Source organism: Manis javanica, chromosome 17, assembly GCF_040802235.1.
Source record: "Manis javanica isolate MJ-LG chromosome 17, MJ_LKY, whole genome shotgun sequence".
NCBI classification, from domain to species: domain Eukaryota; kingdom Metazoa; phylum Chordata; class Mammalia; order Pholidota; family Manidae; genus Manis; species Manis javanica.
In genome coordinates, this window is record NC_133172.1 from 3,842,238 (window position 1) to 3,862,423 (window position 20,186).

At 38.4% G+C, this 20,186-nt stretch overlaps 1 protein-coding gene across 1 annotated transcript in view; it reads right to left on the minus strand.

Annotated features, from left to right (window-relative positions):
- Window positions 1-302: 302 nt before the first annotated feature.
- LOC118969805 (uncharacterized) overlaps window positions 303-20,186 on the minus strand; it is a 78,120-nt gene continuing 58,236 nt past the window's right edge. The window contains 3 exon segments of the mRNA XM_073226353.1: window positions 303-6,758; window positions 6,761-9,081; window positions 18,213-18,339. Coding sequence (XP_073082454.1) covers window positions 6,546-6,758; window positions 6,761-9,081; window positions 18,213-18,339 — 2,661 coding nt within the window. The 3' untranslated portion in view covers window positions 303-6,545.

Below are 20,186 nucleotides of genomic sequence, written 5' to 3' on the forward strand. Positions count from 1 at the left end.
GATCCCCACAGGAGTGTCTCCTAAGGTGTCACAAATTCCCACCTAAAATGTGGGAATAATCTATGCTCTGTGGGGAAAGGACCATGGTCAATTTTTGACACTGGGAACAATGTTATTTTTGGTGTCCTGTGTATTATGGACTGTTAAAGATTTCAGGGGGCAGGAAGAATTGGACAAAATGACCCAACACTTCACAGAAAAGGTCAGTCCAGGGATGATGTGATGTCAACCTGGTCAATGTGTGAGGGTGAGAGCAAATAAAATGAAAGCCAAATGAATTCTCATATTAGCTCAAATTTAGCTGTAATTAAAAAAAGACTTAATTGCTGAAATACAACAAATGGATTTTATGTGGGATTGATAGTCCAATTTGAAGATTAAATGGAAGGAAGGAAACAAAAAAACATCTCTGTGCATTAGAACAGCATGAGAGTTATGCTGTGGAACAAAAGGCAGGAATCATGAAGGCAGAATGATACGTTAGAGTATATCAAATTTAAAACTGATAAAGTAGAGACAGAGTAGCAGAGTAAACTTCTATTATGCATATCTAAGGAGCTCCAGAAATCAATTATAAAAAACACTGAAATGGAGTAAATGGGGAAAATACACCAAAACACCTTTCAAGACGTAGGACACCCATGTTGATTAATTACACATGTCAAAATAAGCCTACAACCATCACACAACCACCAGAGTCTAAATGCAAATGACAGGAATTCTCATTCTCGAGAGTTACCAAGCAGGGAGGTGAACTCAAATCTCACTTAACTGACTGTGACTATGAAAACTAACACTAGTGTTTTTGAAATGTTTGCTCCAATAATTAATTCCCTTTCCTTCTGAAAAAACGTGCATGGCTGTGCATGTGCACACATCACGTTTCATCAGAGGTTTCCTACTCCTGTATTTTATCTTTACCTTCATATACTTATGTACTGTATTCAATATAAGCCAAAATGAAAACAGGGCATATGTCTTCTGCAGCCCCAGAAAAGGCCCAGGTGCAAAAAAACCCATTTTATTATGTAAATAGACATCATGATTCACAAAAGGGTGGCTTCTAATTATCATCCTCTGTATCTTGAATGTAACCACTGTAATGTCCAATAAGTAACATAAAGAACAAAAGATTCCATAACAGAAACCACTTATAATATCCTCAAATTTATTTCTATTCAAAGGACACCAGGACCAGAGTTTAGTAAAGATGATATCCCACTCTGTTACTCCATAGTACATAGTTACCGTTACCCACACCTCAGGTAAGATAGGTTCCCATTGGTGGCTGTACCATTTTATTCATCACTCACCTACTGTAACATATTAAAAAACGTTCACTGTTAGTAAATCAGCAAATGAAGTTGGATGCATGGACTGAATAAAGCATTTCAAAACACTAACATTCCCTAGTCAGTATGCAGGTTACAAGGAGTCCAGAGGTTTTACTATTCTCCAGTAATAATTTATCTGAAAATTTTACTTTCTCCAGTTTTCATGAATGAGGCTGTGGACTCTCCAGACATTCATGCCCTTTCAAAGAAGAGTTATACACACCTTTCTCAGAAGTCTGTGAAGATTTATCACATCAACTAATAGTCATGAATTTTAAATAATGGTACACAAAGAGATGCATCACTCCTGGCTAGGAAGAATTAGTATTGTCAAAATGGCCATCCTGCCCAAAGAAATATACAGATTCTTTGCAGTCCCTATCAAATTACCAACAACATTCTTCAACGAACTGGAACAGATAGTTCAAAAATCCATATGGAACCACGAAAGACCTCGAATAGCCAAAGCAAACCTGAGAAGGAAGAACAAAGTAGGGGGGATCTCGCTCCCCAACATCTAGCTCTACTACAAAGCCACAGTAATCAAGAAAATTTGGTACTGGCACAAGAAAAGAGCCACAGACCAGTGGAACAGAATAGAGACTCCAAACATTAACCAAGACATATATGGTCAATTAACATATGATAAAGGAGCCATGGACATACAATGGGGAAATGACAGTCTCTTCAACAGATGGTGCTGGCAAAACTGGACAGCTACATGTAAGAGAATGAAACTGCATCACTGTCTAACCCCATACACAAAAGTAAATTCGAAATGGATCAAAGACCTGAATGAAAGTCATGAAACCATAAAACTCTTAGAAAACAACATAGGCAAAAATCGCTTAACATAAACACGAGCGACTTCTTCATGAACACATCTCCCTGGGCAATGGAAACAAAAGCAAAAATGAACAAGTGAGACTACATCAAGCTGAAAACCTTCTGTACAGCAAAGGACACCATCAATAGAACAAAATGGTATCCTAAAGTATGGGAGAATATATTCAAAAATGACAGATCTGATAAAGGATTGACATCCAAAATATATAAAGAGCTCATGCATTTCAACACACAAAAAGCAAATAATTCAATTAAAAATGGGCAGAGGAGCTGAATAGACAGTTCTCTAAAGAAGAAATCCAGATAGCCAACAGACACATGAAAAGATGCTCCACATAGCTTGTCTTCAGAGAAATGCAAATTAAAACCACAATAAGATATCATCTCATACCAGTAAGGATGGCTACCATCCAAAAGACAAACAACAACAAATGTTGGCGAGGCTGTGGAGAAAGGGGAACCCTCCTACACTGCTGGTGGGAATGTAAATTAGTTCAACCATTGTGGAAAGCAGTATGGAGGTTCCTCAAAATGCTCAAAATAGAAATACCATTTGACCCAGGAATTCTACTTCTAGGAATTTACCCTAAGAATGCAGCAGCCCAATTTGAAAAAGACAGATGCACCCTTATGTTTATCGCAGCACTATTTACAATAGCCAAGAAATGGAAGCAACCTAAGTGTCCATCTACAGATGAATGGATAAAGAAGATGTGGTACATATACACAATAGAATATTATTCAGCCATAAGAAGAAAACAAATCCTACCATTTGCAGCAACATGGATGGAGCTGGAGGGTATTATGCTCAGCAAAATAAGCCAAGAGGAGAAAGACAAGTACCAAATGATTTCACTCATCTGTGCAGTATAAGAACCAAAGGAAAAACTGTATAAGAACCAAAACAAAACAGCAGCAGAATCACAGAACTCAAGAATGGACTAACAGGTACCAAAGGGAAAGGGACTGGGGAGGATGGGTGGGTAGGGAGGGATAGGGGGGGGGGGAGAAGAAGGGGGTATTAAGATTAGCATGCATGGGGAGGTGGGAGAAAGGGGAGGGCTGTACAACACAGAAGACAAGTAGTGATTCTACAACACTTTGATATGCTGATGGACAGTGACTGTAAAGGGGTTTATAGGGGGGGCCTGGTATAGGGGAGAGCCTAGTAAATGTAATATTCATCATGTAAGTGTAGATTAATGATAACAAAAAAAATAAAAAATAAAAAAATAAAAAAGCAGTTCCTGTGTGGTGACCTCCAATGAGTTCTACACAATGGTATAAAGGGCATATAAAAGTGTAGGCAAAGGGTTTGTTTGTGTTTATACAGAGGATCAAAGCCTAATTTGGCTACCGCGAAAATGAACTAAGATACGATATGAAAAAGAATTTCCAACATCAGCACTCTCTGGAAGACTCATGCCAGAAGATGATCATCAAAAAACCCCAACAAAGATCCAGGCGCTGCTACAGGTGTAGATGCACTCATCCCACAGGTTCTTGTACTTGCCATGCGAATGAAGAAGGAGATATCTAAGCTGGCCTGTGCACACAGTAAAACAAATTTGACTGGATCTGTATTGTTGGAACTCAACCAAGAATTAGGAGAAGTGCAAATTGTAGCGCTCCAAAATCTTACAACTACAGACTATTTACTGTTAAAAGAACATATGGGATGTGAACAGTTCCCAGGAATGGGTTGTTTTAATTTGTCTAATTTCTCTCAGACTGTTCAAGTTCAGTTGGACAATATCCACCATATCATAGATAAGTTTTCACAAATGCCTAGGGTGCCTAACTGGTTTTCTTGGTTTCACTGGAGATGTCTGGTAATTATAGGTTTGCTTTGGTTATGTAACTGTACTCCTATTATGTTACTGTGTGTGTGCACTTTAATTAGTAGTTTAAAACCTATACATGCTGAAGTTACTCTACAAGAAGATATATCAAAGAAATAATCAATCTTCCCATTTTTTCTTCCGCCTGCTACTTCTATAGTTTTTCTTCTTCCTTCCTAATTACAACCCCTAAATAGAATTCGTGCCTCATATCGAATTTACCATGTATCACAATTCTTCCAAGTGGTAAAGATACCTCAAGACAAATGCTGGGCATAGAAGCCACAGGACATAAATATGCAAAGAAGTAAAAAACTAACCTTTTCAAACAATAAGGCTTCTCTCTCACTTACCAACTTTACATTTCCCTGTATGGCCCCGGAAGATGACTGGTTAGCCAGAGACGGGTAAGATTCCTCAAGGGAGGAACAACCTAAGACAGGCACAGTCGCAGGGGGGCCATCAGGTGAGAAATTGGGGATCAACAGTGGTGAGGCTTAGAACCTCACCATCCCTGTTTTGAGAGAAATCTTCTGCATCCGTGGATGTTTTAATGCCCTTGTCTAGCTTGGATTAACACATAGTCTACAGGCACAAACCTGATCATCTGCAATTGCTCTCTTACAACACTAAACTATGCTTTCTACCTTTATCTTGCATCTACCTACCACTTCAGCATTTTATTTAAAAATAATAATAATAATAATAAAGGGAGAAATGTGGGATTCACATATAAATCAAGTATAAAAATCAAATGAATAGTCATATTTGACCTGATTGTTTATAGTTCATAATGCGTGATCAAAACCGAAAGTTTCTGTTCACCATGTAAGAACTTATTCACTATGTAAGAATTCATTCACCATGTAAGAACTTGTTCGTTATGCTTCAGAGGATTGGAGACTGACGAGAACTAGGCTTGAGATGGATTAATGATTGTGCATTGAGCACTGACCCCCCTATACAGAATTTTATTATTGTTAACAACCATTTGATCAACAAATAGGAGAGATGCCCTCCCAAAAAAAAAAAAAAAAAAAGTACACACTTCCAAATGTAAAATAAATTAGTAACCGGGATGTAATGTATAGCATAAGGAATATAGTCAAAATATTGTGACAACTTGGTATGGTGATGGCTGGTACCTAGAATTATCATGTTTATAAATGTTGAATCACTGTGTTGTACACCTGAAACTAATGTAATACTGTGTCAACTACCCTTCAAAAAAAATAATTAACTACAAAAAAAAAAAAAAAAGAAGAAAACAAATCCTATCATCTGCAACAACATGGATGGAGCTAGAGGGTATTATGCTCAGTGAAATAAGCCAGGTGGAGAAAGACAAGTACCAAATGATTTCACTTATATGTGGAGTATAAGAACAAAGAAAGACTGAAGGAACAAAACAGCAGAACCCAAGAATGGACTAACAGTTACCAAAGGGAAAGGGACTGGGGAGAATGGGAGGGTAGGGAGGGAAAAGGGCAGGGAAAAAGAAAGGGGGCCTTACGATTAGCATGTATAATGTCGGGGGGGCACAGGGACAGCTGTGCAACACAGAGAAAACAAGTAGTGATTCTACAGCATCTCACTATGCTGATGGACAGTGACTGTAATGGGGTTTTGGTGGGGGACTTGGTGAAGGGGGGGGGCCTAGTAAACATAATGTTCTTCGTGTAATTGTAGATTAATGATACCAAAATAAAATTTTAAAAAGTGGAAAAAAAAAAGAGAGATGCATCAGTATTTTAAAGGAATAGCCATTTAACTGTCCTTAATGAGAAACAGGTATAACCATTCATTTCTGAAATTTAGATATTTCTTAAATGCAGAAGAATGATTCCCTGATGGTATAATTCACACTGACTTAAAACCTCATGAAAACTCACCGTTGAAAAACCACCTATATTTAGTTTTCCTGAGCACATTTTACAGCAAAGTGTCATTGGTACTGCTGGGAAGAGAAATGACAGATGATGCACACCTCACAGAGGAGGGGCTCTTGCTATCCTAGGCAACAACCAGAACACATGATCACAAATACTAGGAGAGGGTGTACAGTGCCGACGGATCTGAGTGGTGAAAGACATCCATAATACCAGATTTTCAAAAAGTCTCAGATAATGTCAAAACAAAAAACATGTTAAAATCCATACCCTCGCTGACACAAATTATGAATCAATTACTTGACAATTTCATAATAAATACCTTGAGTCACCTCTGAAAAAATGTGGTCTTATTGCTTTATTATGTAAATCATTTGAGGTTAATTCATATTTTCAGTTACATATTTTCCCACATAATCTGCTTCTGTAGTTTCTTTCATTGATGAAGACAGACTCGTGTTTTTATGGTGAATGTCTTGGACAAGGTCTTCCCACATTAATCATACAGGTGTTTTCTCTCTGCTGTGAATTTCCTCATGTACAATAAGTAATATTTGAAGGATGGGTGACAGCTTTGCCACTATATTTCAATTTGTACTTTTCTCCCATTGGGAAAATTCCAGGCTCTCTACATTTTATGCTTTACACAAAATTACATGAGTAGGTAGATCAAGTTTCTCTCTAATGTGAGTTTTCTCATGTGCAGTAAGGCTTGAGCACAGGTTAAATGCTTTGCCATATTTTTTGTATTTGCAAGGTTTCTCTCTAGTATGAATTCTCTGGTGGAGAGTAAGTTTTGAGGGACATATAAAAGATTTTCTGCATTCTTTACATTTATAAAAATTGTATAAAACCAAAAACCAATATGGATTTCCTTATGTACATTTAGATATGATGAATAACTAAAGTCTTTGCCACATTCTTCACATTGGTGAAGTTTCTATACAGTATGGATTTTCTTATGTTTATTTAGAGATGATGAATGTACGAATGCTTTGCCACATTCTTTACACTTATAAGGTTTCTCCCCTGTATGAATTCTCTGGTGCACAGTAAGATGTGAGGAACGAGCAAAGGATTTGCTGCACTCTTTACATTTGTAAAGATACTGTCTAGAATGAATTCTCTGATGTTGGGTAAGGAGTGAGGCCTGCGTAAAGGCTTTGCCACATTCTTCACACTTGTAAGGTCTCTCTCCCGTATGAATTCTCTGGTGCATAGTAAGACCTGAGAAACAAGTAAAGGATTTACTGCATTCTGTACATTTGTATAGTTTCTGTACAAAATGAATTCGTCGATGTTGAGTTAGGTGTGAGCCCCGCTTAAAGGCTTTGCCACATTCTTCACACATGTGAGGTTTCTCTCCTGTATGAATTCTCCTGTGCTCAATAAGATTTGAGGAGTAAGTAAAGAATTTGCTGCATTCTTCACATTTGTAAGGTTTTTGTCCAGAATGAACTCTCTGATGTTCAGTAAGTTTGGAGCTCCACTTAAAAGCTTTGCCACATTCCTGACACTTGTAAGGTTTCTCTCCTGTATGAATTCTCAGGTGCTCAGTTAGATGTGACGAACGAGTAAAAGATTTGCTGCATTCTTTACATTTGTAAGGTTTCTGTCCAGAATGAATTCTCTCATGTTCTGTAAGGCATGAACCCCACTTAAAGGTTTTGCCACATTCTTTACATTTGTAGGGTTTCTCTCCTGTATGAGTTCTCTGGTGCACAATAAGACTTGTGCGAAAACTAAAGGATTTGGTACATTCTTTACACTTGTAAGGTTTCTCTCCCGTATGAACTCTCAGGTGGATAGAAAGACCTGAAGAACAAGTAAAGGATTTGCTGCATTCTGTACATCTGTAAGGTTTCTCTCCAGAATGAATTCTCTGATGTTCAGTGAGTTGAGAGCCCCACCTAAAAGCTTTGCCACATTCCTCACACTTGTAAGACTTCACTCCATTATTCATTTTCTTGTGTTGATTCATACTTAACGAATTACTAAAGGCTTTTCCACACTGCTTATACTTACAAGGTTTCTCTCCTGTATGAATTCCTTTGTGCACAGTAAGATCTGAGGCAAGGGGAAAGGAGTTGCTACACTCTTTACATTCGTATGGTTTCTGTCCAGGATGGATCCTCTCATGATAATCTAGGGGCGAGGTCTGACTGAAGGCTTTCCCACATTCTTTACATTTGCAAGCTTTCTCTCCAGTGTGAATTCTCCGATATTTAATCACTTTTGAGAAATGTTTAAAAGTTTCCCCACTCTCCTTATATTTGTAAGTTGTCTCTCCAATGTGGACACCGTCGTGCCTGATAATGTGTGACGATTCCTCGAAGACTTGTCCACCGTCACTGCACGGGCAACGGTTTTCCGGAATCTGAGCCCTCTGCTGTTCTCTGTGGAGTGATCCTCTGTCATACTTTACTCCCTGTTCTGCAGGTTGATACGCTCTCTTCTGAATGTAAATACCTTGGCAATTACTTGATAGCGAGCCCATCCTAAAGGCCTGCCTAGTATTATTATGCATGTAAGGTTCTTCCTCATTATCTATACACTGATATTCATTAAGAAATGATGGGTAGATGGAATCTCTCTGAGAGTTCTCAAAACTGTAGGTTTTGGCACAAGTAGGTATTATTTGTCCATGACAGAATAATGAATCCTTTATCAAAGAAATTGCAATTTCAACATATTTACACATTTTTCCCTCATTGTGTCTTTGGTCATCCAAATTGTACAACTTAATGTCTAGTGCATTGCTATATTTAAAATGATTCAACAGATTATTTGCACCATACCCTTCCTCAATTTTCAGATTTTCCAGGTTTTCCTTTGGAGAAGAGTTATGTTTCAAAACTGCATGATGAAATTTACTCACAGTAACACTGTTTTCTGAAACAATAACTGACTTGCACTGGGTTGTGTCCTGAGTCACCCCAGGATGCGGGTCCCCACGGACAGGGAGGGGCTTGTCCCGGGGGCTCCTCCCATGACTCTGCACTCCTCCGTGACGGCCGTCCTGCCCTCCACGCTCAGCCTCCCCGTCCCAGTGTGTCCTCAGGTGTGAGTCCCCAGGGTCACAGCTCCCACATCTTCCCAGGAGCACTCTTTGGAATGAGTCTTTTACAGCTTCCTGGGGTAACAAGGCTTTTTTGTAATGAGAAGACACCACTGAAATATATAAAGACAACAAATTACCCACAACAATCAGGTAAACATACGTATTTTAAAATATGTGTAAAACAATAATGTACATGTATTGTGGTTATCATTTAGAAACCTACACAATTGCCAAATAGCTATGTTGTACACCTGAAAGCAATAAGATTTTAGATCAACTGTAATTGATTTAAAAGTCACTCTGCAGATGGTAAATATATATACAAATGTAAAAACCTGTAATACTGTTATATTTGAGCAAAAAATAGTGTAGACATGGTGTTTAAAAGACCAATTATACAAATAATCCAAAATCACGTAATGGATTTACAATAAGAAGATACAACGTGCCATTAATAATATTAGGAGATCAGCAGCATGTATTGGGGAGTAGTTTTGACATGAAGTCGTTCCTATCTTTAAAGAGACTGTGATAAATTTAACATGTTTTATGCAATATCAAAGAAAATGCACACGGAAAACACTCAAACAGCAGTGGGAAACAAAAGAGAGTATATGAAAATAGAAGAATCACTAAACACAAAGGAAGACACAGATGAACACATGGAAAAATGACTAGAAGACATACAGAAAACGTTTAACAGAAATGCAGTTGACAATCCTTTCCTTCCCCTTCATTAATTAAATGTAAAGGGATTAAACTCCCAAGAAAAAGATGAACAGAGGCAGAGTCGATTAAAAAGACAAGGTCCAGCTGCAGGCTATCAACAGAAGACTCACTCTAGACATGCAGCCACACAGAAGCAGACACTAAAAAAGCTGGAAAATGATATTCAACACAATAGGTAATCATGAGATAGGAGGAGTGGCCAGTTCAGTTAAAATGGACTTTGTGAAAGACTATCACAAAAAGAGCAAATTCTCAGATTCAGAAGGATATATGCACCCCTATGTTTATCACAGCACTATTTACAATAGCCAAGATATGGAAGCAACCTAAGTGTCCATCACTAGATGAATGGATAAAGAAAAGGTGGTACATATACACAATGGAATACTATTCAGCCATAAGAAAGAAACAAATCCTACCATTTGCAACCACATGGATGGAGCAAAAGTGTATTATGCTCAGTGAAATAAGCCAGGCAGAGAAAGACAAATACCAAATGATTTCCCTCATTTGTGGAGTATAACAGTGAAGCAAAACCGAAGGAACAAACTAGCAGCAAACTCACAGACTCCAAGAAGGGACTAGTGGTTACCAAAGGGAAGGGGTACTGAGGGTGGGTGCTCACCACCACAGTATAGTTTCCTTCAGTCACCAAACCAAGACACTACATTACTCATTGGCTCTATTACCTCTGCTTTACATGCATCCTGTAACTAGCTGATACTTACAGGGTTGGTCAGCACACAGAGGAGGAAAGGATACATTATGGGAAAGAAACAGTATCTCCAGGAAGTGGTGCTGTGGAACCTGGACAGCTATACGCAAAGAATGAACCTACATCCTTGTTTCATGCCATACAAAAATTAACTCAAACTGGATTAAAAGACTCAAACATATGACCTGAAACCATAAAACTGCTAGAAGAGAACACAGCAGTTAACTCTTCAACATAAGCAGAATCATGTTTCTTCTGGATGCGCTACTTCCAGGCAAGGGAAAACAAAAGGAAAAATAAAAAAGGGGCGACTAAAATGTTCAGAACAGCCAAAGGAAAAAAGAAAGTCAACAAATTCAAAGAAAACGTATGGGTAGGGTTATGTGTTTGCAAATGATTTACCTCCTATGGGGCTAATACTGAAACCATGGAACGAACTCGTACAAGTCAAGACCAAAAGAAGGAATAATCCAGCTAGAGAACGGTCACAGCACCAGACACACTGTTTTCACAGACAGACACACAGACGGCCAACAGGCACGTGAAAAGATGCCCCACCTCACTAACCATCAGGGGATCACCTCACTCCAGTCAGAATGGCTAACATCAAAGATACAAGACATAATAAGGGTGGTAAGGATGTGAAGGGAAGGGAAGCCTCCTCCACTTCTCGTGGAAGATAGAAACCACTAAAAGAATTATCAATTTCACTACTGGGAATCTACAGAAGACAAAAAAAATCACCCACTTGGAAAGATATATGGATGTGTTAGTTTACGGCAGCATCATTAACAATAACGAAGTATAGAAGCAACCTACACCCATCAATAAATGAATAGATAAAGATGCAGTATGTTTACAATGGAGTATTACTCAGCTGTGAAAAACAATGAAAGTTTGCCATTTGCAACAACACGGATGGATAAGGAAGGTATTACGCTAAGTGCAGTAAGACAGAGAAAGACACCTACCGTAGGATTTCAGTTTTATGAGGAATATAAGACATTAGACCCCAAAACAGAGACAATGGACTGTTGGTATCCTATGCAGGATACGGGGTTGGGGGGAAGAACACTTGTGTGGGTGAAATAGGGGAAGGGAATAAAAAGGTAGAACTAACTTCAAGTTTAAAAATGCAGTATCATTTTTTACTATGATGGATTGAAACCAGATACAATAACATAAAGAATAGGGGAAGTCAAAAAATTGCAGGAAGTGAATTACACACACTTATATCACTAATCTTCAGAGATGACCTAGGCAAAGAAAATTAGAACACATCTTGAGAAAAGTGAAAGCAAATGCACAACATACAGAAACATGGATGTAAAGAAACCAATATTCAACAGGGAAACTCAGAGCAATGAGTGTTTACATTAAGCAACAAGGAGCATCTGAAATTAACAATCTAAATTTATAGATCAGAGATCTACAAAAGAAACAACTAAGGCCAAATATACCACAAGGAAATAAATAAAATTAGGGTAGAAATAAATGAAATGGAAAATACAAAATCACTAGGAAGGGGGGAAAAAATCAATGAATCTAGTAGTGGTTTCTAGAAAAGATCGATACTGAGAATCCTTTTAGAATTAACAAAAATAAAATAGAGAAGACTCAACGAAAATCAGAATTTGAGATAATACAACTGATGCAAAATCAAAGTAGACAATGGTGACTTTTTTAAGGAAAACTGTAAGCCAAAAAATTGGGTATATTTTTTGGCATATAGTTAGAATAAATGGGTTAAACTACAGAAACACACAATGTACCCAGAATGAATCTTTATGACATGAATATATGAACATGCTACAAAAGAGACTAAAAACAGCACTCAGAAAGTTCCCAAAGGAGCCCTTCTGCACTGCAGATGGCTTCTCCTGATAGTCCTATCAAACATGGACAGTAAAATTAACACCAATTTTTCCCCAAATCTTCCATAACTTAAAAGGAGGGAATACATTCAAACCCTTTCCTAGAAGGCCAACGTGACACACTGACACCAGAGTCAGAGAAAGACACCACCAGAACAGAAAGTGACACACTACTTCTGATGACTGCAGATGCAAAATCCCTCAAGATATCCAAGCAGTTAGACAGCACAGTGCAGGCTCAGGCAACAGGACAATGTGGGAGTCATTCCTGACACGCAGAATGTTTCAACATAGAAGAAAAAATACCCAGCTACACTTCACAACATTAAAATAAAACAGGAAGAAAAACATCTGATTATATCAACTGATGCATGGATGGCATTTAAGAAGTTCAACATTCTTTTAAGATAAAAACACTCAACAACTATCAATAGAACAAAAAGGCATCTTACAGTGTGGGAGAATATATTCATTAATGACAGATCCAATAAAGGCTTGACTTCCAATACATATAAAGAGCTCACACACCTCAACAAACAAAAAGTGAACAATCCAATTAAAAAATGGGGAGAGGAGCTGAATAGATGGTTTTCTAAAGAAGAAATTCAGATGGCCAACAGACACATGAAAAGATGCTCCACATTGCTAGTCATAAGAGAAATGCAAATTAAAACCACAATGAGATATCACCTCACACCAGTAAGGATGGCCACCATCCAAAAGACAAATAACAACAAATGTTGGCGAGGTTGTGGAGAAAGGGGAACCTTCCTACACTGCTGGTGGGAATGTAAATTAGTCCAACCATTGTGGAAAGCAGTATGGAGGTTCCTCAAAAAGCTCAAAATATAAATACCATTTGACCCAGGAACCCCACTTCTAGGAATTTACCCTAAGAATGCAGCAGCCCAATTTGAAAAAGACAGATGTACCCATTTATTGCAGCACTATTTACAATAGCCAAGAAATGGCAGCAACCTAAGTGTCCATCAGCAGATAAATGGATAAAGAAGATATGGTACATATACACAATGGAATATTATTCAGCCATAAGAAGAAAACAAATTCTACCATTTGCAACAACATGGATGGAGCTAGTGGGTATTATGCTCAGTGAAATAAGCTAGGCAGAGAATGAGAAATACCAAATGATTTCACTCATCTGTGAAGTATAAGAACAAAGGAAAACTGAAGGAACAAAACAGCAGCAGAAGCACAGAACCCAAGAAAGGACTAACAGTTACCAAAGGGAAAGGGACTGGGGAGGATGGGTGGGAAGGGAGGGAGAAGTGGGGGGAAGAAGAAAGGGGGCCTTATGATTAGCATGTATAATGTGGGGGGGGCACAGGTAAGGCTGTGCAAAGAGAAGACAAGTAGTGATTTTACAGCATCTTACTACGCTGATGGACAGTGACTAATGGGGTTTGTGGTGGGAACTCAGTGAAGGGGGGAGTCTAGCAAACATAATGTTCTTCATGCAATTATAGATTAATGATACCAAAAAAGAGAAGGGATGGAAAAAGACATTTCAAGAAAATGGTATGGAAAAAAAAAGACAAGGACAACTTAACTTTTATCAGACAAAATAGACTGTTCACTAAAAATGTTAAAAAGAGACAGGTAAGGTCACTGTGTAATGATACAAGATCAATACTTCAAGACGATCTAACAATTACACATATGCACCAACATCAGAGCAACTGAATACATAAAGCAAAACTTAACAGATGTAACATTTACAAACTTTAAGATACAACAATTGGGGACTTGAATACTGCACTCCCAAAGAGGGATACATCGTCCAGGGAATCATAAAGGAAACAGTGGAACTGAATAGCAAAACAGACAAATTGGACCTGATAGAAACACACAGAACATCCTACCCACACATGAGCAGAACAGAATGTTCTTCCTCAATTGAACATGGAGTATTTTCTAGGACAGATGAAATGTTAGGCCAGAAAACACTCTTAGCAAATCATAGAAGACTGTATTCATAAAGACTATCTTGTCTGATTACAATGGCATGAAACTGGAAATGACCAAGAGGGAAACTGGAATATTCTCAAACACATAGAAATTAAACAACTCTCCTGAACCATGGGATCAAAGAAATTAAAAGAGAAAACTAGAAAGTTTCTTGATGCAAACAAAAATGGAGACATTATCTATCAGAATTTACCGGATGCAACAAGAACAGTTAAAAGAGGTAATCTGTAACAATAATGACCCATATTAAAAAGATCTCAAACAAAACTTAACTCTATGCCTTAAGAACTAGAAAAAGAACAAAATGAGCCCAAAGTTAGCAGGAGGAAATAAAGATCAAGAGCAGCAATAAGTAATGGGAAGGATTAACCAAAGAAAGAGCTGTTTCTTTGTCAAGGCCAACAAAATTGTTAGACTAACCAAGAAAACACAGAAAGGAACAAATAAACACAATTGGGCATGACAAAGGAGCCTCAGAACTGATATCAGAGGAATTCAAGGGATGAGAGGAGGCTACTAGGAACAACTAGACACCAACAAATTAAACCACCTATAAGAAATGGAAAAATTTTCAAAACATATAATTCCCAAAACAGAACTGGGAAGAAATACAAAATATGAATAGGCCAATTACTGGAGTAGGGAGAATCAGTAGTCAAAAAAATCTGCCAAAAAAGAAATTCCCAGGAACAGATCCCTTCACAGGTGAATTTTACCAAATATTTAAGGAAGACTTAACACCAGACTTCCTTCCTCTTCCTAAAAACTGAAAAGAAGTAACACTCCCTAATTCACTGTGCCGGCTCGGCACCATCCTGACACCAAAACCAGGAAAGGACATTATAGGAAAGAAACTATAAGGCAATTATCAGTGATCAATACAGACGCAAAAATTCTCAATAGAATACTGGTGAACTGAATTCATCAGCCCACTAAACAGACTCACTATTCAGCGTGATTAAGCGAACTTATTCCTGAAATGCAAGGATGGTTCAACGGCAAATCAATCAATGTGACAGATCCCACTAACAGAAAATGAAATAATAAAAAGCATCCTTATGATCATCTCAATAGATGCAGAAACAGCACTTGATAAAATTCAATGTCCACTCATGATAAAAACTTTCAACAAATTAGGCCTAGAAGGAGCACATCTCAACATGATAAAAGGCCATAAATGCCAACTTCTCACTAACATAGTTCATGGTAAAGACTGAAAGCGTTACCTCTAAGATAAGGAACAAAAGTAGGGTGTCCATTCCTGGTACTCCTACTCAACACAGCTACCAGAAGTCCCAGCTACAGAAGGAAGAAATAACAATTACCAAATTTAGAAGGGAAAAGTCAAAACTGTCTCTATTTGCAGATGACGATTTTATAGAGAAAATCCTGAAGACTTAACCAAAGAACACTTAGCTCTAATCAATGAATTCAGTAAAGTTAGAGGATATAAAGTCAACACAAAAAACCAGCATTTCTATTCACTGAGTTTTCTGAAAAAGAAATAAACTGACACCCCCATATAGAACAGCATCAAAATCAATAAAATACTTAGGAAGAAATTTAACTGAGGAGGTCAAAGATCTCTTTTCTGACAACTGTAATACAACAACTGATGAGAGAAATCAAAGACTCAAATAACTGGAATAGCATCCCATGTTCATAGATTGGAAAGAATATTGTTAAAATATCAATAATTCCAAGGTGCCATCTACATTTTCAACATAATTCCTTTGGAGATTACAGTGATATTATTTATATAATTAGAAAAGACAATCTTAAAATTCATGTGAAGCCACAAAAGACCCCAAAATAGCTAAAGATATGCAGAGAAAGAAAAACTAATTAAGAGACACCACACTCTGATTTCAAGGTGTATGACGAAGCTAGTCATCAAACCAATATGGTACTGGCACAGAAACAGACAAAAAGATCAATGAACCAAAATCTGGAGCCCAGAAATAAACAGAACCACACTGGGTCAGCTAACATTAGACGAGGGTGCCAGGAATAATCAACAGAGAAAAGACAATTCTCAATTAAATGGTGCCAAGCTACTTGGATATTCCTGTGTGAAAGAATGAAACTAGACCCATATCTCATCCCATTCACAAAAATCAACTTGAAATGGATTAAAGATTTAAATATTATGTCTCAGACTATGAAACTCCTCTAAGAAAACATAGGGACGATGCTCCCTGAAATGGGTTTTGGTAATGATTTTTTGGATATGACACCTAAAATGCAAGCAATAAAAGCAAAAACACACAAATGAGACTAAACCCCATGAGGAAGCACCTCCATGGCAAAAGAAACCACCAGCAAAGCGAAAAGACAACCTATTGAATGAGAAAAACTACTGGCAAACATTCTATCTGATCAGGTGTCAATATCCAAAATATGTAAAGAACACATACAACTCAACAGCAAAAAGAAAAATAACCCAATTAAAAAATAGGCAAAGGACCTGGATAGACATTTCTCCAAAGACTGAGAAAACACCAACAGGTCAAAGAAACAATGCTGAACATCACCAGTCATTAGGGAGGTGCAGAACAACAGCACAATGAGATGGCACCAGAGGCCTGTCGGAAGGGATACTGCCCAAGGGAGGCACAAGGGCTGGCAAGGATGCAGAGGGAAAAAAAGGGATCCTGTGTAGTGCTGCAGGAATGTCGACTATTATAGTCACTCTGGAAAAGAGTTATGACAACTTTTCACAAATCAAAAGCACAACTACCATATAATCCAGTAATTTCACTTCTGGGTTTGTCTCTGAAGGCAAAGAAATCAAGATTTCAAAGAAATGCATGTGCCCCCATTTCCACTTCACTGTTGTTTACACTAACCAAGACATACTAAAAACTCAAGTGTCTATCAATGAATACATGAAGTGTGAGCTGTACCTCCACACACACATGCACACATATAATGGAATCCTATTTAGTCATCAAGAAGGGAAGTCTGCCATTTGTGACCACATGCATAAATCTTGACTTTATGCTAAGTGAAATAAGACAGAGAAACACAAATACCACATGATCTCACTTATATGTGGAATATTTTATAAAACAAACCCATAGAAACAGAGCAGATTAGTAGTCGCCAGGGGCTGCGGGGGGTGGAAGGAAGGAGGGAAGAGGATATTAAAACTGTACCAACTCCCAAATATAAGAATTAACTTTCAGGGACATAATGTTCATCAGGGCCCTTTGAACTGGACCAGAAACAGTTTTTATAAGTTACTGCTCATAAAATTAACAGGACAACGGTCACCCAAACAGGGACCATAAAAATAAAATGACTGTTAGAATGCACTTCACAGAGATGGGGTAATTAATGAGGGACCATCATGACTTAGCTTCACTTTGTGGCACCAATAAACTGGTCAACAAAGTATTTAAGCAGCAGCTCAGCCTGTCAGGGGCAGTAGGCGATTCTCTGTCTCCTCCTCTTCCCCACCCAGGTCATGAAATTGCCCCCTCCACCCAACGTCTTACTTTGTCATAAGTATTCCCTCCTTCCCTGCACACCTGACACACTTTTTCTGGTTGCTGCTCTATCTGTGCTCCCCAAATTACAATTCTAAAATCCCAAATAAAGGCTTTTGTTTCTTTTTTTAGTTTTGCCTGCTTTTCTCAATCCACAGGTAGACTTTCAGAATTGAAGATGGGATCTACCCTATTTTAGGCCACTGAATTTCTATTAAGTACCACAAATCTAAGGTCAAAGATGCAGATCGCTGCAGAAAGGAGAGGTTAAAATCCAAATACTACATGAGGAAGACTGTTTCTACACCAACAAATGCCCTTAAAATCAGGGACTTGACACACTGCCCTACGAAGCAGAAGCTTCCAGGAGACATTCTGCAAACTAAGAAAACAGAAATTTTGAGGACTGATTCTGTGTTCTGGAATGAAGCTCTTTTCCTCACCCACGGAGACCAGGTTGCTGTAGTTCTCCTGCATCACGCTCCTGTACAAGGCCCGCTGGGCGGGCGCCAGGCATTCCCACTCCTCCTGCGAGAACCGGACGGCCACGTCCCCGAAGGTCAGCAGTCCCTGAAATGTGAAAAAAAAAAAAGGGAAACAACCAAATTTACCAACTGGCTATGAACACAGGTCATAATCTGATCCAAATGAAGAGAGAAAGCTAGGGAACCGGTCAGGACCTGGGGGAGTGACTGCATCGCTTTCAACCCAAGCACTGCTCTGTGTACATTCCCTGAATGCTGAGGAAAGAGGGCGAGGTAAATCCACAGAGCCACTACAGACACTTTGATTGTATGGGAGATGAAATACATGACCGAGGAATCAATACAGGCACAGACATTCTTACCTGCTAATTTTATAGCTTACCTGTTAATTTGTCCATATTTCCCAATGGCAAAGTCATGGAGCGTTAGAAGTGTACCTCTCAAATTTAATACATACAGCAATGAACTGCAGACCCTCAAACTGCAGATAATGGTTCAGGTATTTTGGGCTTGATCCTGAGTTTCTGCATTTCCAACAAGCTCACCAGTGATGGTAAGGGCTCTCCCTTCATGGGACACATTTTTTAAGTACAAAACAGTAAAATACCACGGGAAAATATTCATGGGTGGCTTTGAACTAAGTTTTAAGGCAAATGTAGCCTCCTAAATCATAGCAAGAAGGGCATTTAGAACATTTACTATACGCTAGATGGTACTCTAACAGCTTTTCATGAACTGATGCATAATACACAAAAGTAATCTGTGAAAACAGTATTATTTTCCACCATTTATGTAAATATTTTGGTAAACCTCCTGAAGAGGGCAGAGCCTGGGCTTTAACCCAGGTGCTCTAACCTAGAGTTTACTCAACAGCAATACACAGATTAGCACTGCAGGCAACCGAAGTGGGGCTCACAGCAGGTTCCTGAGGTGCAGAAACTAATGAGCCGAACAGCACAGAACTGATCTAGTGACTTTCACATTTTACACAAACATCCATATATTAAAATGTAACTAATACAGTTGAAAATTTTATTGTCATAAAACAAAGAATAGTTTCATTTGCATACCCATTAATCATTTATGAACGATGCTTTCTCTGGCTTTAAATACACTAGGGAAACCCCCACACAGGATAAAACTACAATAAAAGCTATTGTTTCTCAGTCTTCTATTTCTTTGAAATTTCGGTACATTTATCATAGGTGCCAAGTTATGTTTTACAATTTTAAGATACTTATACATTAAATATATGGCTCTTGTTTTCTCTTTCTGAAAATGCAAAAAGTAACAAGGAGCAGGTCTGTGGCGGGAGTGGGGAATGAAAGGCAAACCCACAGCCCAGGCTGCCTGACGGAACCCTCCACCTGCACAGCCCAGAGCCTCTGGGGCACAGGAGACGCCCTGCACTGTACAGAGCAAACCACATGCCCTAGGGAACTGAGAAGGACAGGAAGGTTCTAGACTCAGTGAGGGAGTCTGTGAGCATCTCTCAGCAAATCCTCTGAGATCCTGAATGGTAATAACTGGAAATTACTAACAGGAGGATCTGGCCCAGAGCCCCGGAGCCAAGTGTACAGATGTGAACACTTGACACAATGGCACCAATTCCTATCGGCTGTCCGAGGCCCACAGGTCACACCGCTGCTGCGATACAGAGGGCAAATAAACCCAACCCAAACCAAAACAGTCAATCATAGTTTGAATCCAATTATGAGAAAACAGCAATGACACATGGTTAATAAAAGATATTAAAATATAAGTGACACATGCACAATATTCTATCTCCAGAGCATGAAATTTCATGTATTTTACGATCTGCAAATTTTTCTGAAATGATATTAGACTATTTTTAAACCAAATATATTACAAGATCTATTCAATCTTGGTAGCTATTGTCTGAAACTCAGAAAGTCACCTTACCCATACATG